The 22,984-nt window shown below is 40.4% G+C and overlaps 1 protein-coding gene across 8 annotated transcripts in view; it reads left to right on the top strand.

Annotated features, from left to right (window-relative positions):
* Positions 1–41: 41 nt before the first annotated feature.
* The window catches only part of RNF111 (ring finger protein 111), a 53,213-nt gene continuing 30,270 nt past the window's right edge, over positions 42–22,984 (top strand). For 2 of the 8 annotated variants that reach the window (XM_083851109.1, XM_083851106.1), the window contains exons 1-2: positions 6,687–6,929; positions 17,697–18,592. In XM_083851109.1, coding sequence (XP_083707235.1) covers positions 17,716–18,592 — 877 coding nt within the window. In that variant the 5' untranslated portion in view covers positions 6,687–6,929; positions 17,697–17,715. Of the gene's footprint in view, positions 149–6,685; positions 6,930–7,000; positions 7,453–17,696; positions 18,593–22,984 lie in introns of those variants that run through there. The other 6 variants (XM_083851103.1, XM_083851104.1, XM_083851105.1 and 3 more) reach the window with 5 other exon arrangements.

Here is a 22,984-nt window from a genome sequence, read left to right as displayed (position 1 = left end):
GCCCCGGGACCTCCCCGCGAGAGGTGGGCGGCGGGCGGGCGGGGAGGGGGGACGCCGCTTCGGCCCCGCCGGGCCCGCCCAGGAAGGCCGGGCCGGGGCTCGGGGCCGGGCTCTCGCTGCGGCAGGGAGCGGCGCTCCGAGCCATGAGGTGCCCCGGGGCGGCGGGAGGCGCGGGGCCGCGTGCGGCGGGGAGGCCGGGCCGGGAGAGCGCCGCGTCAGGAAGCCCCGGGTCAAGGAGCCCCGGGATCGGGCTGGGCTCGCGTTGCGCCGCGTCTTGCGCGGGCCCGGTCGGGGACAGATAGCGGTGTGTCGGGCAGCGGCCGCGCGCCTTCGTTGGCGCGGGCGGTACCCGAGCGGGCGGCCGCGGGCCGGGCCCCTGTGCACCGGCCCCCTGCAGGCCCCGGCCCGGCCGTGGCGCTGGCGGGACGCGGGGGCTGTTGCTGAGGTGCCAGGAGAGTTGGTCCCTGCCGGTCACCGCTGCCCCTCGGGCCGCGTTAGCGGGCTGGGCGGTGCCTGCAGCCTTACCCTGGCCGGTGACTGGCCTGAGTTTAGGAAACGTGCTTAAGTGTTTGGTCCCGATTGTACCGATTTTACTCAGGTTAAGTAGCAGTTTCTTTAATCGGTGGCTCCAGTGGCTTTAAAACCCAGCGGGAGAACAACCCAGGGAGAATTAGATCTGTTTGCCTAGAACTTCTTTTGTGGAAGTACCCCAGCAGTACAATGCTAATGTTTGAAATCAAATTCTTCACAAACGGAGAACCTGTTGTGATTTTTTTACTTTGTGTTTGTACCACACAATGGGAGGTATTACCTTTTAGTTGTCATTTCATTCACTTCCCATGAGAAATGCTCACAGTAATTTTATCGATATTAGATTTTATAAATGCTATTAAATCTTCAAATAAGGAAGAATCTGTGAACTTGAATGCATCTGAAACCAGTTTGTCACAACAATCCTCTTGTTCTGTCTCTTCACTCAAAAATCACCTACTGATAAAATTGAAAGTGTTCATTTTATTTAATAAACCTTAGCTAAACCTTTTTTTTTTGGTGCAAAGTAAGTCCCAAATCCAGCAAAGGCCTGTAACGCCATCCTCTTTTTTGTTTTCAAAATGCAATTGAAGTATGTAAGAAATGCTTACATAGTTACCATTTAAAAAAGACTAATATCCAGATATGTAAAAGTCAAGCATGTAGTTAAGTCTAAAAGGAAACATAACTTGGACTGATGATTGCATGAGTGTTTTAAATGTGCAGTGGTGCTGCTCGATGCGGTAAAGATTTTATAAAAAGAACAATCTCAAGTAAGAAATCTGTATATGTTCTTGCTTATGCTGTCCTCTATGATAACATTTGCCTTGACATGAAATACATCAGGATTGCCTGTGAGGTTAACCAATTAACTCCTTAGCTTTACTGTAGACTATTGAAACAGATTTTGTGGGTGTTTGTGTAACATTTAAACAATACATAGAAAAGTCCTACAGTTATTTATTTACATACTGTTTTGAATTCAGGAATGTATCAAAATCTCAGTCAGGACTGAGCTTCTCAGTGGTAAACTCCTATACAAATACAGATAAAACCCACTGGTTAGGTTCTAATCTCTGTCTCAGGAAAGACACAAGTGTTTTATAGGGGTTGCTTGACTTACCTAAACTTCAAAATTTGTTGATGTCCTGTAGATGTCAAAGCTGTAGATTTAAAGAGCTAAAAGTGACCTCAAGACGTAACCTCAGTCATCCTGCCTTGAGGCACGATACACTATTATGAGAACAAACTTGATCGATGTTTGTCTAACCTGTTCTTGAAGCCTTAAATACAGATGCCACTCATTCCTCTGGCTGTCTAGTCTAGCCTTTAACTATCCTTTTTCAGATGTCTGAACTAAATCATTTTTGCTGCAGTTTAGCATTCTTATTCAAAGTGAATCTAAAGGACAGTATTCCCTTTGTCTTTGCAGCATCCTTTTACATAAATGAAGACTGTTAGCATATTTTTGTTTAGTCTTTCAGTTTCTGTATAAAAGCCCAGATTATTTCCTTTTTTAAACAGAGTTCTAGAACACATGACCTTTCTCTGTTGCACCTCTCTAGCTCTTGTCCAGTCTTTCCACAACTTCCTCAAGTTGTCTTGGTGACAGCCCTTCTGATTATGCATCTCAGTGGGCTGTATGCTTTTTTCAGCCTCACAAAGTTGTTGATATATATGGTTTGTGATCCACTCTACCTATTGGATTCTCTTCTGCAAGTACCCATTTCTCTGCAGGTGATTGTTTCTTGCTAAGTGCAGAACTTTGCACTTGTGTTTATAGAATTTCTGTATTCTTTCAGGTGATTTCAGACTATTGCTGATTTCTGCTCTGTGGTACCTGTCAACGTTGTATTAGCTGCAGGTTTATAAATACAATCTCTAACACCTTACCCAAATATATTAAAATATTGAAGTGTATGAGGGAATTTATATGATTAAAAACTTCTGTTTTGATATTAAACTACTAACAGTGATCCTCTGGTAACAAACAGTTTGGCACCACTTTTGTGCTTTCTATCCAGATCAAATTTCTTCATCATCCTTCCTATCCAGATCAAATTTCTTCATCATCCTTACTGCCCTTATGTCCTTACTGACAGTAAGTGTGAATGGAACAGAATGTCAAAAGCCTCAATAAAACTAAGATCTTCATTTTATTCATGTCTCTGGTAACATAACTGAAAATAAAGTTGTTTTGATAGGTTGCTGTAAGCAAGTCATGGTGGTTGGTATTTATCAATTTGTTATTTTCCAGGTATACCTGTTATTTTCAGGTATATTTTGGATTTGCTTAGGAATTTTAATTATGTTGGCTGGTTTCTAACTTCCTGGGGTATTTTGTTTGTTTTTAAGAAAAGTACTCTGACGTTTTGTGGTCTCTCAAAACATCTACTGGTCTTCAAGGAGAAGACTTCTATACAGTTAGGTTCTGAAATTTGCGGTAAAGTTTGATTAGGAAATAGCAATAGCCTTTCAAAGAGGAGAGAGAAATGGTTGACCCAGATATTGGTATTTAAATAACAGCAAAGACAGAAACCCAAAACTGTGCTCCCATAAACTAATTTTTGTCTACCTTATGTGAGACACGTGAAAGCTGTGAACGTCCTTAGATTTTATTTTTTTTTTCATGGCCTCTGTAATTCTGCATAGATAATCTCCGTCTTGATGGTGCTGGCTGGTCTATTTCCTGCCTCACACTGAAGCCTAACAGAGGATCAAACATTAGCTATTTTATCTTTTACGGCTTCATGTAGTTGGTGTACTCTGTGCAGTTCTAATGACTGGACTCTAAAACAGTATTATTCAATGACTTCAAAACACAGAGAGGAAGTTCCTGCTCTTTTTGTTTGTTTGATTAGTTCTTTAAGAAAGCCTTATGGCTAGAGCATTCACCTCCAGTAGAACAGTGTCCCAGATTTCTCCTCTTCACACAGGCACCTGTTTGTCAGTATGCCCTTCCAAAAAGAAGAGATGTTGGTTTAAGAACATGCAGAGGGGGAGATGCAGCTTAACAGGCTGTTCATTTAAAAACTCATTTTGGAGTACAAAGTTTCACTTCAGCTTTAGCCTTTTTTTTTTTCTTCAGAAACCTAAGTTTCTAATACAGTATTTTGGATACTATGGCTGCTAACTGCATCAGAGCTAGTTATTACAACAGTAAATGATGCAATGACTCAGTTCCTTCTTAGATCTTTTTTTTTATATAGGAGTGATTAACTGAAATCAACAGGAAGAGTCCATTTTACTTTGAAAGGCATTGACTCCCAGTTATTATGTTATATTGCTTAGTTACTACAACTTCAAATTCTGCTTTTAGTAATTCTGATGTCAAGCTGATTGTATTCAAACCTCCGACCAAGCTTTCAATGGGCAATTATCAGCTGGTGTGCTTGCGGCACCATTTCTCTCGGGGGGGGGGGGGGGGGGGGGGGGGGGGGCGGGCAAGGGAGGATAGTAACATTTGAGATATTTTCAGGGAATATCTGACAATAGATGCATTTTGAAATGAAGAATCACTGCTAATTTAATACACATCATTGCTAGAAAAACAGCTTTTTCCACTTCGGATGTAGAGTTTTCTTTTTGTTGTATTATTGATATACTATATGATGAGCAGTCAGGAGGCTGTACAAATGAGTTTTTGATCTGTAAGTCACTCACATTATCATTCCTCTACAGAACAGCAAGGCGGAGAACACAATGCGCTTGTAAATCAAGGACAAATATTCTCCTTTGTGTGACTGTTGAAAGTATATGTACTGGCTAGGAAGTGGCTATGGAATTTCCTCGTGTAAAATCAGATCCTTGAATTCAAGGAGTTTTTATTTGTTTTAAACCTAATTGCCCTAAAATAGTTGGTGATTCATAATTAAAATACATATATTTTTCCTCATTATTTTATAAGCACTGTAAGAATTTAAAGGAGTATCTCATGTTTCTGTTAATGGGTTGGTGGCATATATGTGTTTTGGTAAAAAATGAAACTTTTTTCCCCTATTTAAAAAGAAACAGCGACCTTGTTGACAGTATTTAAGAAATTATTTATACACACCTTTCAATTATGTGACAACTTAAATACTTAAAATATCTTGCTTAGACTATCTAACTGCTTGAGACCTTATTAGGGATTTGCGTGCTCTATGAAGTAATGTGTTGCAAAAACGTCTGACCTTTCAAAGCCTTATCACATTGTATAATATGAAGTGAAATGAGTGACTAGCGGGTCATTTCTGTTTTACTGTAATGTAGGATATTTTGCTTTTCCCTGTGTCTTAAAAAATGCAGTTACCTGGGTGGTGTGTGTTACTTTCCAGAGCTTTCAAATGCTCCCAGATGAATCACATTAATTCCTATAGTTATCCCTATGAAATATATAGCACAGAGCTTCAGAGTTTTATTTTTTGAATATGCAAGTGTGTCGCTCTTTTCTTGTTTCCTACCAGGAATTTTTCACTATATGGATTTTTAAGGGTTTATTTTACCATTGTCCCCGTCTATCCAGTTTTCATCATTTGGTAAGATCTTCATTTGAACTGGTGGGAGCTGTGGCAATTTGTATCATCTGAATATCAATTGCACAGATTTTGTGCTGCTTTTTCTGTCTCAGCCTCATAATGTTATCACAAGAGGCTATTTGTTAATGTTACTAGCAGTTGAGAATTGACTAACACTTAGAAACACCTAAACAGTTAAGGATGGTCCATTTTAAGTCTACACAGCTGCATACGATGTAAGTGTCAAGGAAGGGGGCTGCTTCATCTGGGTTAATACCCTGGCTGCAAGTCATTTTCAGCTCCTCCAGATGGTGATATTTGTGTATTTGTGACAGGAGATAAAGTGTATAGTATTCCCACCGTCCTGGACACTACCAGGCTTGCAGTTCACGCAGCTCCGAGCAAGGACACCTCTTTCTGACAGCACACACCTTGCATCTTGGCCGTGTGCCTGGTGGGACTAGGTTCCAAAAGCCGGTGTTTGCATCTGGAAGAAGCTGTGCCTAGCTTTCGTTTGTGGACACTCAGACAGAGACAGTGCTCCTGGGCTGCACAACCACATCCAACGACAAAGCCAAACTGCTGAAGGTGTCTCAGGATAGTGGTTGGTTTGATTTTTTTAAATTTATTCACTCCCCAAATATGAAGTGCAATCTCCTGCTGGTTGGCATTGTTTTGACCTTAGATGAGATGGTTTCTTCTCCGTCTTTAGTTCTGCCAGGCCCCGAGGTGTCCCTGGAATGGTTTTGTTTGGTGCCAGTTAGAAGCAGTTGAAGAGTTCAGTACAAATCGATGACACCGTGGCCTGCAATCTATTCTGAATTTTGAATTTTGAATTAGGCATTTAGAAATACCTGATTTAACTGTTTGGGTTTCTGTAGCTAAGAACTCTGAGAAGGAGTATCTTTTCATTATTATTCTTTTTATTCGTCAAGGAATGTCTTTCAGCTGGTGAGCACAGGGTGACTGTCCTTTTCTCTGCCAGGAAGTACCTTTCTGTCATCTCTGGCACCAGTGTTCAAAACGATTATTAAGTAAAAAGGTAAACGTGTAAACACACAACCAATTGGTATGTTTCTTTGCTGGTGTGAGGCTCTGACCAGCTTATGCAGAACTCCCCTCTGTCTCTTCTTAAGGTAATGCAGCCAAATTTATTTTACTTCCTCTCACGTTCCCTTGAGTGTCCTCTTAAGCTTAGACTCCATCTTCTCAGAATATATATCATTAAATAAAAAAGCTGTGTAAACTATTTTCGAGACTATATCTGCAATACTTTTTACGATAGCATTAAAACTTCTCTATGAAAAGCACTTCCACTAAAATATTCTAAGGACGTTTGCATTTTCTCAGCTCTCCATCGTGGTGCTGGCTGCTGCTCCTTGTCCGGACTGCGCAGTTCGGTGATGTCCTGCGCTCGTGTGTTGTGCCTGATACGTACCGAAACTTCAGTCACCGATATTAAAGGGCACAGCGTTTATATTTGCATTTAATGATTCTTTTTTTATTTTATTCATTTTTTTTTTTACCTTGCTCCTGTTAGTCTGGCCTTCAAGGTTAGTTGCGTTCAGTTGCTCCCCCCCGCCCCGCCTTTACTGAGCGGCCTCAGCCCGGCGGCCCCGCCCCGCGCGGCTGCGCTTTGCGGGCGGCTGTAAAGCAGCGCCGAGTGTCGCGCCGAGTGTCGCGCCGTGCCGCGCCTGCCCGCCCGGGGAGCGGCGGGGGCTGCGCAACAACAGAACCGCGCCCGCCTCCAGCCCGCGCACCGCGGCCGGGCGGCTCCGCGGAGGGCGGCGGAGGCCGGGCTGTGCCGTGCAGCGCTGCGGGGACCCTCCGGGGCCGTTTCCTCCCCGCCGGCCCTGGGTAGGGCGCCGGCGGCGGCCGCTCCCCCCTCGGCCTCGCTCTCAGGTACCGGGCGGCGGGCGGGGCACCGGCGGGTGGAAGGGTCGGGGGGGCGGCGGGCTGCTCCCTGCCCTTCTCTCCCCTCGCCGTTCCTCAGCTCCCTTCCTTCCGCTCCCCCGGCCCGGCCGGTAGCGGGGGCTGCCCGCGGCGGGGCCGGGCCGTTCGGGGCCGTTCGTCCCCTCGGGGCCGCCCCTTCGGAGCGGGGCCCGGCGGGCGGAGGTGGGGGCCCCGCTGAGGGCCTCACCAGGCGCCCCCCTGCCGCACGAGCCCTGCCGGGAGCCGCCGTGCTCTTCGGTCTCCTTGAAAATTTGTCACAGATTTTTCCCTTAGGGAAACGAGTTTTGTTTGCGTGCGTAATAATCATAACGTCATCTGGTTTGCTTGCGGAGTTGGTGTTCTGTGTCTTCAGCCGTTCGAAGCACCAAAAACCAGCCGGCTGCGTGCTGCCTGGTAAACAAGGAAGCTGTGCTCGTTCAGGGATGTAGGCCGGATCCTCCGAGATAAAGAGGTTTGGAACTCATGGAAATAGGTGGGTGTTAAGCGTGCTCTCCTTCAAGTGTCGATGTTTCAGGGATTAGAGCTGAGCATACGTTTGTGGAGTTCTTGTTTGGTTTGAGTAAGCTCCTCCGTGGCTTCAGATGGCTTTGTGAAACCATGAGTGAGGCCTGACTGCCTCGGCTGATCAAATGATACCTTTTATTCCTTCTACTGAGGTACACCTCTGAAAGAAGGTACTATGCAGAAGTTAGGATCTTGCTGTAATTGTAAAACCTTATTTGATTTTTGGTGGGATTACTTCAGAAATTAATATATAATAAAAGTAAAAGAATTGACTGCTGGGCAGGGGCACCTCTAGGTAACATCATGGCGCAATAGCAGTATTACAAACTAATAAAGAAAAACCAGGTTATCAGGTGGGGAAATAAGGCTTATGTTGCCTTTGTTGTAGCTAGTGAGAAATTCCAAAAATAGATTAATTGTATGTTTAGTGAAATATTTTATGAGGAGAATCACATGAAACGGAAACGAATTGGAATATTTTGTCAGTCTTAAAAATTAAAACTTCTAATAGTTGACATACCCGTAGCTCTTGCTGCCCAAGTAGCTTTACACCAATTTAAATGTTCTTATTCCTCCTTTTATGGGATAGAGGAACTTTACTGACCCCTCCCAAAAAAAAAAAGCTATTAGCCGGGATTACCTGCAGTTCAGGTTGTACTCTTGCTCGTGTGCCGGGCTTGATAGAGAAAGATGTGATTGATCTCCATGCTTGTGAATGTCTGGTCACCTGTCGTGCTCTCATCCACAGTAGAAAATGACCTCCTTTTGAATTCATAGGACAGGAAAGGCTGTGTGCACGTATTGTTTCATTTTTTTTTTTTAAGTAAAAGGATATAAGATACCAAGCTTCCTGTTTTAAAACTCTTGAAGTTATGCATATTGAAACTTTATTCACAGTTGAAGCCCCCACAGCTAGAGCTGCAGTTATGTCTAGTGTTGGGAGCCCGGGGGTGAACAGCAGCCCTAAGCATTTATGCGTATTTTACATGGCCTTTCAAAATCTGCATGAGAGCATTCTGACCTTTCAGAAGTGTCTTTCATGAAGCAGTGACTTTCGTAAAGTGTACCAAGAGTATATCGTGGTAGATCCATGAATTGCACTTTATCTTCAAATTAATAGTTTTGTACACCTCTATAAGCAGTTATAATAGCCTGGTCTTTCAGTGGAGGTGGCTGTGCTCCAATAACAGTTAGGTGACATCAGTTACAGTATTCTTTTCTTAAAGTCAAGAACCTTTCATCTCAGTTGTTACCATTTCCTCCAGTAGTGAAGACTTGAATTTGAGAAGATAAAGGTAATTGTGCCCCATCCTCAGCTGATGAAATCCAGAGGTCAAGGTGTTAGGCAGTTTAATAAATGGGGAAAAAGTACAGGGGTGCAGGGCATAGGGACCCTTTGATTCAGAGGTAAACAATGGGGTTAGCACAGGGAGAGATGGATTTGCCACAGGCAGATGTTATATAAAGATTTCCCAACAGCTTTACTAACGCATAACCTCTTTAAGGTCAATTTTATCACCAGGTCTGTAGTGCTTCAATTCTTTGCATGTCATTTAAAGAGATTTAGAATTTTGAGTAATGTTGGATAGGAAATATGCACAACATAAGAATAGGATAGTTATTCCCAGTCATAGTCACTAAAGATTTTTCAGTGTAAGTGGTAGTGATCAGCTGTTGCTGAAGTCTGCAGTGTTCTTAAAAGAAACAAAATGCATTGTTAGTTTTTACGCTAGTGAACTTCATTCAAAAAACAAGGCCTAGGTTTAGTGTTTGTTTTTTTTTTTTTTTGTGGTGATTTAATGTCAAGCCAAACAGAGACCCCTAATAGAGCAGGGGGGAAGAGAGAAGGGAATATGTTTCCTTCACTAACCCAGAATTTTTTAGTTCCAGCAATTTGGAAAAGTAATTGCTGTGACTTAGTGATATTTTCCTTAGTATCTACCAAATGAAACTTCTTTGGAGAAGGCTTGTCCAAAACTACCAGCAAGAGACTTCCTTCTGTATTTGGGTAGGGGAGGGAGGGTGGTGGCAATGAAGTGCCATCCTAATAATATCTGGCTGCTGTCAAGTAAAACGTTTGATTTTTACCCACAGCTGCTTTGCTCTAGTAGGTGAAAGGACTGGAGAAGTTGCATTCTCCTTCCTTCTTAACCTGGCATGTCTACTGGGTTTAGTGTCTGCAGGTTCTCCTACTTCTCACTAGCTTCCTAGAGAACAACGTAACCCTGCATTAATGCTTAATTTCTTAGTTCTCACCTGCAGGATTTTTGTTAGCAGTCATAGCAAAGATCGTGTCATACTTAGCTCCTTAGGGCTTTATCAAGAAGTGTTTGCAAAATGATACTGTATTAGGAACAGTTATGCATACCTGAAAGGTCAAAACTGCCAGAGGGACTAATAAATAAGTTGTTAAATTACTTTTGATGGCTGTGTAATTCAGAACTTCCCTAAGCATCTCTGGAAACAATTCTCTTAAAGTTGGCTGAAGCAGAATCCCCAGTTAAGATCTTAAGCTCTAGTAAAAGAGTAAGTGTATTTTTGTCATTCTTTTATAAAGCTGCATCTCCTTATTCCCAAATTCACTGCAGTTATGTTTGTCTTTGAGTTCACTGAAGCCAAAGCATTCCTGATTGCCAAATCATAATGCTTCTGTCTTAAAATAGTGATTTACATAGTGTTAGCGTAGTTAACAAAGTTTAAGCCTGTGACAAAGCAAAGAAATGTCTAGACTGAAGAATGTGCTCATGAGCACCATGTTTGTCAAATCACTTGCTTGCATCTGTTGTGCAAAGGCAAATGGTTTCCTTGCTCAAGTGGGTAAGTGCACGTTAATGCTTTGCTGATGCTTGATTTGGTACTTGGATTTCCATGGGTGCCTTAACCATCCTGGGCTGATTCATGGTGTATTGCAGGGAAACTTGCTTGTTATTCAGAGGGCTCTATGCAGAGTTGTTCCTAGCCTGCCAGCTCATCTAGCTGAGGTGCATCCAGCTGCGCATGCTCCTGTGCGCTCCCTCCATTCCAGCTGGAATCAGGCCATAGATCCATCCAGTCCTCGGGAAGAGCTCTTCTGCTGTAGCTGTCCTGTGCTGGATTCTACTTGAAGATGTAAGAGACAGTGCAGTGCTTTCAGTGGCCTCTTGAATAAAAATAATAAACAAAAATCCAATGGTAGTAAGAGTCAGAGGTGAATGCTAACATGGCATAACGGAGGCTTTCTGTACCTATTTTAAAGGTGCTTGCTTTACTGATATGAATTGACTACTGCATGAGGAAACAGACCTGGAAGGTCCCTGAAGAGTTTTTTTCAGGCATAAAATTAAGGAGTCTGCTGGTCCAGAGGCTGGTTTCTGTTGGTTACATGTACTGTGGTTTGACTTACCTTTGAGATGCCTTTGCAAGGTTAATAAGAGTAGTACTGTACTTAAAGTAGCATTGTTTCACTTGGAGAGTAGACTTTCCACATCAGCCATGGTTCCTAGAAGTGGCTGCATGGGGTAAGTAAGCCTGCCTGCTGTGCTGTGGCTCAGGTAAAACTGTAGCGCCCCTCTCCAGAGCACTGGCATTGTCTTCCATCAGGGCTGGGTGTAATGGAGCGTCTTTGGGAGACTGTCAGCAGGAACCTGTCTTCAGAACATTGTCATGCAGCTGATAACTAATGCTACACGTTATTCTGATATGCTGTGCCTTTATGTAGGGCAAACAGTAAGTTTTCTGCCTGGAGAATTCTCAGGTAGTTCTGTCACTCAAAAATCACGACATCCGTTATAGCTCCAGCTGTGTTAGAGCACAAAAAGGGAAATTGAGAGTGGTTGGGAAATTGGGAGTGATGCCACCTAACATCAAAGCAAACATAACAGAAATTCAGACCGGCTTTTGATTGTTGCTGTTTTGTAAAGGTGTGTAGATTTTAAACTATCAATTGTTTTATTTTCCAGCAAAGATTAAAAGACCAAAATACAGCATACTAAAAATTTGGTGTTAAACTCTAAAAGAGCACAGTTTCTCATTACATAGTGAAAATGAACATCAGTCAAAAGCAAGGCAAAGAGGCATAGTTCTGAAGTGATAGCTCTTGTTTTGCTGACAGTGGAACTGGATTTTGGATGTTTGTGTTCTCGCTACTCGACATTGTACAATTTCCTCTGCTTGACAGAGTTGAAATGAATAGGGCGTGACTGCCCCTTTGAGGCTTACAGGTGTTTTGTCCTGAGCTGCTTCAGTGAGCCCTTCAGTTTTGTTGAAGCAGGGCATGGTAGCACTGAGATTTGTTCTTTGTGGAATTGTAATAGCTTCTCAAATGGCTCCCAATCCCCTGTCAACCTCAGTTGGGTCAGGGTCGTGCGTTAATCAGTCTTGTTTGGCTCTCTGCCCTTGAGAAAGGGAAGTAGTAGTACTTAGGTTATCTTGCATTTGCCCAAGGACTCGTACAAATTTTAAAAGCTTAAGTTTAAGTTTACCCCTTCTCTGGTGTCTTGATCCATCTGATGGAAGAGCCTTGCTGAAAGAATAAAAATGTATCTTTTATTAACAGGACGAGAATGACTGTTGGTGTTCCAAGATGCCGTTTGTATTCTACTTTTATTCACTGGTCCATTCTTCAAGCTCTTGATAGCCCTGTTTGTCAGTGTGAAAAAATACTCTGGTAGGAACAGTATACAAAACAAGGTCTGTGTGTGTACCAGAGGCTAACAGAAGTTTTCTCATGAAGACAGCTGTACCAATGTTAGCTTACAGGTGTAAAAATAATGTTAAAAACAACTTTTAGAGAAGCCATTTTATAGTATTAAGGAAGGGAGTCATTTTTAAAATTGTAATAGTGAGTTCAGCATATGCAAAGAAAATACAAGTTAGGACTTAGTAAAGGATTTACATACGGAAAGTGGTAGAAACTTTCTTTCTGAAAGAATCTAAAATAGCTTCACTTGCCTGGTGTCATCGTATGCATGGGCAGCTGAGGTGGGTTCATAAATGGTCCAAGATACCACAGAATTCTTATGGAAATGAAATTGCTGCATTCTTTTGGGGTGATGATAGTGATATGTTCTGCAAGCTCTTGGTACTCTCCGGAGCCATCATATTTGGAAGAATTTTTCTCTGTATTGTCCTCTAGGTTCAACCCTGGTTACCTGAGTTACTTGTAAGTGCATTTAGGGTCTGTGTGGTGGGGAGTGCATAGAGGCAAGGGGAAATCACTGTAATGAGAGAGGAGAGGGAAACCGAAGATGAAGATTCGGTACCTAAAGGGGGATATAGGAAAGCTGGGGAGGGACTCTTTGTCAGGGGATGTAGTGATAGGACAAGGAGTAACAGCTTTAAACTAAAATAGGGCAGGTTTAGATTAGATACAGGGAAGAAATTCTTTACTATGAGGGTAGTGAGGCACTGGCCCAGGCTGCCCAGGGAAGCTGTGGATGCCCCATCCCTGGCAGTGCTCGAGGCCAGTTGGATGGGGCTTTGGGCAGCCTGGGCTGGTGGGAGGTGTCCAGTGGGATTGGAACCAGACAATATTCAAGGTCCCTTCCACCCCAAAGCATTCTGTGATCTAAGATGGGGAAATAGCTGATTCGTAATGAAGCTTTTTTTGTTTGCTGCTTTCCATCAAGCCTAGGAAGGCAGCCTTCCTAGAACTCTACCAAAATAGTTCAGCCAGGAAATACCTTTTATATGGCTCTCTGGGTTTAGGTGTGTATTACACTAACAAGACGGAGACCGGTAATTTGGGGTTATGTAAGAAGCCTGTTCTGAAGGTAAGCGGGAGTTCTACAGGGTGGTTGGCTGGTCATGTGTCAGAGCACGGTGTGCCTACTGTAGCTGACTTGAATTGATCAAGGTGCTTTTTGACACCTAAAAAGGAGGTTGTTTCTTGATGACAAAGGGAGCTGAGTATATTTTACAACCTACCTGAAAATACCTCTTCAAAAAATAATGATAGATTACATGTATTCATCAAATTTACATGAAAATTTGAGTTAATGTGTCATGAACTGTTTTCACTTTTTTATAGTGCTGACTTCAGTGCCATCATGCTTCTTGACTGTCAGTAGTGAAGTTAATTCTTAATGACACCTTGCTCTCTGATAACTCATGTGCTTTGCTCTTATGTGATCATAAACTTCTGTCTGATGTAAAGATCTCAAAACTTGCACTTGTGTTTTGACTGACAGAGCAGTTTCGAGGGACTTCCCCAATTTGCATGAGTTTTCTTGCAGTGCTGTATGGCTTGCAGTGACTGATATCGATTTCTTCAATTTGTGCAGTGAGTGGATAAAAGTCATGGATGGGCACTTCTCGATTCTGAATCGAGTCATACGCTTTAGAGAGGAGCTTAGATTTACGGTTTTCAGATAGCTCTGTTACCAGCTGTTCAAGTCTTTGCTTAAAATGGCATAAAAGATGTTACCTCCTTTTTCTTTCCTCTCAAAGTCTCGATTCCCTGAGTTAAAAAGGAAGAGGAGCACTTACTGCATCTTGTTGCTTTCTGAAAAAGCTTCTGAGGACTGTTTTTAGTGGGAGATTTTGTAGGATCTTCTAATAGTTTAACAGCAGATTATATTCTAATGAGTTTTAATTACTTGCATAATATTCTTGTAGTCACTCTTAAAGTTTTTCTTAAATTCCATGTAGAAGCATTGGACTTGTATGTAGTATGTATTTCTTATGCCTGAACACTGAAAATACTTAGGAGATTGGACTCCAGTTAAATAGTAAGTTCTTCTTGCTTCTGTCTCTTCTGCTGATTTTTTTTTTGTTCAAAGATTTCTAATAGCATTTCTAAATACTGAATGAGTAGGTTATTAGTAATTGTTGATTGCTGCCATTCACTTCAAAAATGTTTAAGCTGTTGTGTAATTTTTAAATGGAAGCCAGCAGATCTCACATGAGCAAGCAGTCCATCAGGATGTGTATTGACTAGCAAAAATGAAAGGTTCTTGATTATTTACTTAGTTGAGTTACTGCTGACTTTCCCTTGTTTTTAGTAGTGCAAATACACAAGGTATTTGGCTCTGAGTTACCTGGCTATAATATCTAGGCAGCTTACTGGAATAAAGCTAAGCTAGTAACTATTTCATGTGTGCTAGTTTTCACTGTGTGGTGGTTGAGGTGTTTTTGTCATCTTAGAGTAGTTTGAAGTTTCTCACAGTGTAAAGTTTCTCGCTTTATATTTTTGTTGTAACTTCAATACCTCTGTATTTTAGTGCAATGGCCTCTGTGCTGAAGTAAGCAGCTTACATAAGGGTGTATGTTTTGTGGTTGCATAATGAGAAAATTTGTTGTTGTTTTTGTTCAGGTTTCTGTCTTAAGAAAAGTTCAGAATTAAATCGAATTATTCCTTTAGTTTATCATATTAAAAGAACAGCAAACTTGTGAATAGGCTGGGAGTATAGTGTAATGTAAGTCGTGATCGTGTTCAAAGGGAGCAACCTCTCAAATTAATGTTTTCATTTGTTTACCAAATTTAAGTATTTTGTGGATTTTCTGAAAAAGTTACAGTGAAATATAGGGTTATTATGGGAGGGGCTGGCTTGCATTTGGATTGTGGAAAAGTTTGTGTTGTGTTTCTATGAAACGGTGCTGAAATAACAGACCAAAAGAGCTGCTTAAAGGTGACCTTGTAAGGATGAGAGAGACTTTGTATTCCTTCTAGAATAGAAGAGAATAGAATAGAATTCTAGAATATTCTAGAATAGAAACACACATAGAAAATTCTAGAATAGAAACACACATCTCTGTGTGTTTCTAACAGCTTTGAATTCCAATTTCATGTTCTTACTAGAAATAAATATTGTAAAATGGAAGTCTTGGGTTTCCGAGAGAGGTGGTACATGTATGGGGGTAAGCACATGTCAGCAGAGGAGCAAGTGAGAACTGGTGTTTTCCTTCAGGAGTTGTCAGGAGCAGAGAACAATTCCAGTGCTTTCATAGAGGCCTTTTTTTCATTTTTGTTTACTATGAAAACTTATACTCTCTTAATGTTTGTCCCCAGTTCGATTCCAATTTTGCGTCTTTATTCATTCCTAGAGAAGGAGGTAGCCTTTCAGCACATGCCACTAAACTGTATTGCAATAAATAAGAACATGTGTTGTCCAGGGTGCAGCAGCTCTGTTAAAACTTGTAAATAAGAAATACCTCCTACTGCCAGTTGTGTTTTGTTGAAGTGAAAGTACGAACCAGTCCTGCTGTATGTACTGACAGGAAGAGTTAGAGGTTTAACAGCTCTTAAATGCTTAGTCCGACTTGCGTGCAGTGAGCTTTCAACTTACAGCATATGGTTACATTTTCCATCAGTAATTCCGGTAGAAAACAGCAGTGCTTTCTTAGCTGGTACAGGGTATAGGTGTCACGTTTAACAGTAACTGTTAGAGATGTTTGTAGGATTCCTAGTGAGAAGACTTGAATGATCTTTTCAGCTGGGGTTCTGGGGTCTACAAGACTCTTGATCTCCAGGAAGATCCAGTGAACATCTTGGCTTCTCTAGGTCTTAGTACTGCAACGTTTATGCCTCGTGCACATTTTTTTTTCAGATTGCATCACTTGAAGAATTAGATGAGTTCCTTATGGCTGTGAGAAGAGCACAGGCTGACAGGGATAACACATACATTTAGACCTCTTGCCAACTCAGACAGGTCATTCTTGAGAATATTAACAGCAGCTGACTCACAGCTGCTCCTGAAAGCATCAATTCGTGGAACAATCTCAGAAATGTTAATTTGACTCTTTTGTAGTTTCAGTCTTGTATTGATTAATTCTATGACAGCGACAACATGTAAGAACATGTTAGCCTTCTGAAGACTTAATTTGGTGGTTCAGGCAGAAAATGCTGACCGGAGTAGGCAGTGCTACCTACCAGAGATCTAACCATTGCTGACTTAGTCTTTTCTTTGTGGCCTTGCGGACATACCAGATGTGTTGCTTGAGGAGCCTCATTTCCACACGAGGTACAATTACGCAGGTTTTTTTTTTTTTTTTTTGAAGCAGCCTCCTGGTTGTTCAGCATAGCCTGCTGTAAGCCAGGTACCACTGGTTATGTGTGTCAGGCTGGTGTCTGATCTGGCTGGGAAATCTTTCTCAGTTTGGTCAGCTCTGTAGTCTGTTTCAGTGTATTAACACTTCTGGCAGAAGAGCATGGGAGATGCTCTTCAAACGAGCTGGGGGGGTGGCAGTGAAGAGGGAGCACTTAGCTGCTTAAGTAGTACAAGTGTCAAATGTCTACAGGAGCCTTATTTATATGAGGTGCAAAAAAATATTACTTGCAGTAAAGAGTACTTCAGTGGTTATCACAGCAGGAACTAAATTATTTTGTCACTTCCTTTTGGGAATTTAAGCAGAAAGCAGAGGTGCCAGGTGAAGCAGGTAGAAGCTGAAGTATTACTGAGGTTATTGTTTTATTTGCCTCTCTGTAGTCATCTGGTACAAAAGGTTTTATTGGAAATAGTCTTTGAGGCCAACTTTGTATGTTACCAGCCTGGTATTTGACCTGGAGGGGAGCCTGCCTGGTGCTGACTATTAAGGGTACATGTGATAGATGCTGAATTTCTATTGCAGAATAGTACATGGGCTGAAAATAGCTTTGTATATACACTATACTATTAATGTGTGGTTGTTTATTTTTTTTAATAAACTAGTTTTCTATTACTTTACCTCAAAATGTCTCTGGTTTTATTCATTCCTGTGTCAGAAAGTAATCATGAATTCTAAGTAACTCATTTTTGTAGCTCAGTTGTCACCATGCTGTACTGTGTATTGTATGCAAGGCATTTAATACCTGTATATACAGTTTTAGGGGAAGATATAGGCCTTATTTAAGAATACAATTTAGTTGATGGTTAAATATCGGAGCTCTTTAGCTCAAGTTCATGCAACTTCTGTAAACAGTAGCCTGTAATACTCGTGCTTAACCATTGGTAAAACAGACATTCATGCGTTTTGCAGGCATATGTTGATATTTCCTCCGTGAAAGCGATAGTATTTTTGCTGTCTACAAGAATGTCTATTCAATGCAAGTTGTCTAAACAGTATTATAAATACTGCTTAACATGTAATTTTTAGTTATGAAACAGTTGTTTCATTTAATCCTGTTTTGTGTTTCCTGAGGGGTGGGGAGTCTTGTCAATAAACGATAAATGACTTTTCTTATTTTGGTTTTGTTCTTAAAAAAAAAAAAATCCAGTGCTTTCTTCTTTTCTAATGCATATCTGTTTTTATTTCTAGGCCTTTCTTAAAACTTTCCATGTCTAAATGGACTCCTGAATGTAATATAGTTTATACTCTAAAAGCGGATATGAAGAGTGAAGTTCCTTCTGATGCACCAAAGAGACAGGAGAGTCTGAAGGGGATCCTCTTGAACCCTGAGCCTATTGGGGCAGCCAAAAGCTTCCCTGCAGAAGTTGAGATGATTGCCAGTAAAGTAGGGAATGAGTTCTCTCACTTATGTGGTGATTCTCAAAAGCAGAAGGAAATGAATGGCAACCGTACAGACCCAGACAAAAGTATTGTGGTGCGAAAAAAACGCAAGAGCCAGCAGGCTGGTCCTTCATATACTCAAAATTGTCCTGATAAAGAAAACCAAGGCATCTTAGGATTAAGACAGCATCTAGAAACACAGAGTGAAGACAATGACTCTTCTTTTAGTGACTGTATCTCTTCACCTTCATCCAGCCTACATTTTGGAGACTCTGACACAGTAACGTCTGAAGAAGAAAAAGATGCTCCTGTAAGACACCCTCAGGCAGTGTTGAATACTACAAGTAGAACTCATAGTGCAAGGTCACAAAAGTGGCCTCGGACTGAGGCAGACTCTGTACCTGGGTTATTAATGAAAAGGCCCTGTTTTCACAGCAGTTCTTTGAGAAGACTTCCATATAGAAAGAGATTTGTGAAAACCAGTTCCTCACAGCGGACACAGAACCAAAAAGAACGAATTTTAATGCAGAGGAAAAAACGGGAAGTGTTAGCTCGAAGAAAGTATGCTTTACTACCCAGCTCTAGCAGTTCAAGTGAGAATGATCTCAGTAGTGAATCTTCTTCGAGTTCATCTACTGAAGGGGAGGAAGACTTATTTGTGTCAACTGGTGAAAACCACCAGAACAATACAGCTGTTCCTTCAGGTAAAACTGAATTCCTGAGGTGTTTTTTTTAACTTTTACTAATATTTTTGTTACTGAGTTTTCATTATGTGCAGTATGATTTTTTTCAATTTATAGGTGCTTTGGAGTGGTTGGTTTTGTGATTTTTATAGAAGTTATACTGCAGATAGACTTAGTATAATAGTAATTTGAACATTAGACCATAAATTCTCGGGAAATGCACATTGATAGCTTCCAGTAAAATTATAAATCTAGAATCCTTCAATGTAAAAGGTGAAGTTAATGGTCTAAACAAGGTGCTGGAAGGTTGTTGAATCTGATTAGTCACATGCCATGGAATTGTTCCATTTTAAAAATATTTTAAATAGCATTAAAGATGTTAGCTTTTACATTATAATTACAATGTTTAGCAATACAGCTTTGTTAACCAATTGTGGGAATGACAATTGGTTTCAGAAGGTAGGAAGAGGTATCTATAACACGTCTGCTAATACAATTAACAATGCTTGACAACTTTAAATGAAAAGACATGGTCACTGTGATAATAGTGTAAAATAGGATTCAGTGGAACATAGCTTTATTGCAATAATAAAAGAAAATTTTAAGGCCTGAAGTTGTGGAAAGCAGAGTATTGTATATATACAAATACTTAAAGTCACTGAATGATCTTGCAGTTGTTTATATAGATGCTTCTCTAATATGTCTTGATAGTTATTTATGGATATGCTTGAATATTATTTTTCTCCCCCTCTACCAATTGTCTTAGAATTCCTTTCTTCATAAACTTGCCAAGAGAAAGGCAGTTGCAAGACTGGGACCAGTGATATTCATGATGTTGCAGCTGTGCCTTCTGTGAATCATTTCAGCTTTTTGTCGAGTGTGGGGAGGTAGTTACACAGGACACTGCCTAGTGTTAGTCTGTGCTGCCATGTTTTATTTATCTGTTGTTCAATGACAAATGTGTTTTACAAAATGAAACCGTATCTTGGACTGAGCTGATCTTTATTTGAAGAAAAACTGACTGAAATTGGAAGTACAAGTTAAAAAATCTGTATGTTCATGTTAGGGCACAATTTATGCTAGAACAGAACCACAGTACTAAATAGATTATTACTTATTCATTGTTGCAGGAAATAATTTGCATGTTATTCTTTAATGTACTGTTTTAATACAAGAAGTAAAATTTGTAATGCAAAAATCTTACTCAAGCAGTGTTAGGACTGCATAAATAACTCTAAAATGGGAGGACTATTGTACAGGTTTAATTATCTCCATGCATATTTGTGGGGACAGAAATGCAATTTTTTAAGCTGTGAAAAGTTACGTTTCTGAAATGCATGTCCAAGCATATAGAAGGGTACAAGTTGTAAATAATTAAGGTAGGAGGATATGCATACATTCATACTAAAAACAAATTTGGGAAATTACTATGTCAACACTTCTATTTCCTGGTTAATCATTTCTTCTCATTTTCAGAGAGGATGAACTTTCTTGTAACTGTAGAATGATGTAGGACCATTAACAACGCTCTTTTCACATGCAAGCACACAGAGCGCACCAGGCAACAGTGAAACTAGTAAATGGATGAGGAAATGTAGGTTATGGCTTCTCAGGCAACCATCTATTTCTCTCCATAAATACACTTATCGTGGTTAGAACTTTCAGTTATTTTTTGATCTACTTGAACTGCTAAAACCTATTGCCCTTTTAAAATTAAAATTTAATTAACACCACGTCTGAACTTCTCTTTCCAGTGAAGGGTAGAACACAAGGATTTCTACAGCAGGGCTTTTCTTAGGTATTTGAAAAGAGTCTGTTAGAGAGCTCTTTAAAAATGGATGTAATAATCACTGAATATTCAAGCTGGTCAGGTAAATTGTAATAATTGTGTGATATTCTGATGGTTGGGAGACTGGAATTTGCAATTTGTTTCATGTAGTCTTGTGGAAAAGTAAATATATTGTCTGATAGCTTTATTTTTATACTTACTTTAAATGTGCATTGAAAAAGCACATTTAATTAATTTGAGGTAGTGTTTATTCTCATCATATTGATTAACTCTGCACCAGTTAATTTGAGATGAAATTACAGGTGTAAGTTGTAACTGAAATAAGTTACACTTAAAGAATATGTATTATGGTGGCTGTACTGCAGAATTAACACTTGCAGTGAGCTGAGAACTAATTCTGGGTTAGAAGATATGAATACTGTATTTCTTTTTCCAGTGAACACATTGATGGAAAGGCTTTGAGCATTTTATTTACGTGGACGATAGAATGGGAAGTTGAGCATGCTTCCTCTGTGCTAGTGCCCTATTTTTAGTAAGAGAAGGGCATGATTAACACTTTATGTAGCTTTTTGGTTATATAAGGTATTTCTAGTTATTGAGCTAATTGGGACAAAAATGGTGCTGACTGGGAAAATAGTATTTAGTTTCTCTATATAGTGAACAAGCATGATGATAGTTTTATATATATATATATATATATGGAGAGGATTGTATTGCTAGCAATGCTACCCTAGCCTGTTAATGTTTGGGAAGATTCCCCTCACCCCCCTCTAGATTGGCACATGAGGGTTGTGTATGCATCTGCTGAAAGTACACAATATATTGAAAGACAAAGATCTTCCACTATGATTATGAGGCCTGCAGCATATATTTAAAAGTACTAGAGGGTGGTCTTAGGAAAGGAGAAGAATAATCAGAAAAGAAAAAATACTGTTTTGAAAGATATGGTAGTAACTAAATGCCTAATAAGCTGTCAGCACAGTGATGTGACTATTATTGTGGCCTACTTGCTAGCAGTTTGTGTGAAGGATATGTCAAAAATACTTTTTTGTTTCAAATACTGATTTTTTTTTCTAAAGACAATGCATTTAAAGACTTGGCAATTTTGATTAACATATGCTGTTAATGAAAACATTTGAGTATTGCAAGAAATTAAAGTAACACATCTTTTGAGTCAACTAAGTAATACATGAGTTCCTGTAGGTAATGAAACTAACTTGCTTATTTTTGGAAAATGTTGTGAATGGAGGTCTGTGTTTTCTTTGTTATTCTTTTAATGATGCCTTTTATAAAATCTCTACCACCCCTGCACTCCAAAAAAAAAATCACAGCAACAGAAAAACACACCCAAAAAAAGCCAACACTTTATAGAGTTTTTCCTCCTTTTTCTTTTCTGTTACAGGGCTTCAGCTATTCTTCTGGTGGAATTTAGGTGCTTTGGGAATAGAAGGAGATTGAGCAAGTACCAAGTCAAGACACCTGGGATTGGATTAGGTTGTTTTACCAGCTGTTGGCCATAAAGGGCAGCTGTCCTCGTTAATTTGGATGTGACCACATGAGGCTTGTTCAGGGGAGGGAGGAGAGTTTGGGGGCATATGGACAATGTAAAAACAACTCTGTGCAGTTTAATGATATGGTTACACTTGAAATTGCAGTGCTACTAGGGCTATATATTCTAATCTATATGTTGCTCAGTTGATATTAATTGAAATGGGGGGCTCACAGTTAAAATGACTGCAAACAGCAACATTTTTACTGTAAAATGGGTATTTCATTGTGTTTTGTTAGGTAGCCCAGAAACTTTTCTCTCCTCCTTAGAGGGAGGACCTATGTAAACACCTGTAGAGAAAATCCTGTGGCTTTCCAGATTGTTACTGGAATTGGATCTCTGTAATGTTCTAATGAAACTTCTCTGATATGCTGGTACAGATATGATTTTCAGCTCGGATGTAAAATGGCTGGGGTTGTCGTTTGGAGACAGCCAGCACTTCAGAAAAAGCTAAAAGTGGAGCAGGTTTTAGCTTTATATACTCTCAGTTGGCAGTAAATCTGAACCACGAGTAATGGGAAGTGGTGGTGTTTAAAAAAAAAAAAGTATAATTTTGTATTGTTATAAATTGTTGGCTTGCAAGGAATCTTAAGGCCTATTAGGCCAGACTTTGTATTTTTTTGGTTGCTGGTGCTCGACAGGTATTGTCACTTTGCTTAGAATGTAATGCTGATGAGAAGCTGCTCCAGCTTTTGTTCAAAGCTGATTGGAACAAGCTTCTATTAAAAAAGAACGATGAGCCCGAATCCACTCACATATTTGTTGTGTGTCTTCCAAGAATGTTGAATGTAGACATCTGATATTTTAGAAGCCAGAGGCTGGTGAAAATGCTAATCTGAACAGGAAGTGCTACCCGTTTGTATTAACGGGTTTCTGTTAACAGTTCAAGATGAGCACATATGAAATGGAAATGAGCTGTCGTTTGTTAATGATTTTTCAGTTACTTAATTCCTCCTAGAATCACACTGTGCTCTTCTCTTCCTACAGTAACTGATGCAGGTCATAATTAAGAGCTTTTATCTCAGTAGTGAACAAGGAAGCGAATGTGTCCTTTCTACTGTGTTATTTAGTAGAC

The sequence above is a fragment of the Anser anser genome, assembly GCF_964211835.1.
Source record: "Anser anser genome assembly, chromosome: 10".
NCBI lineage: Eukaryota > Metazoa > Chordata > Aves > Anseriformes > Anatidae > Anser > Anser anser.
The sequence above is the reverse complement of the archived record's forward strand: the minus strand, read 5'-3'. Positions and strand labels throughout refer to the sequence as shown.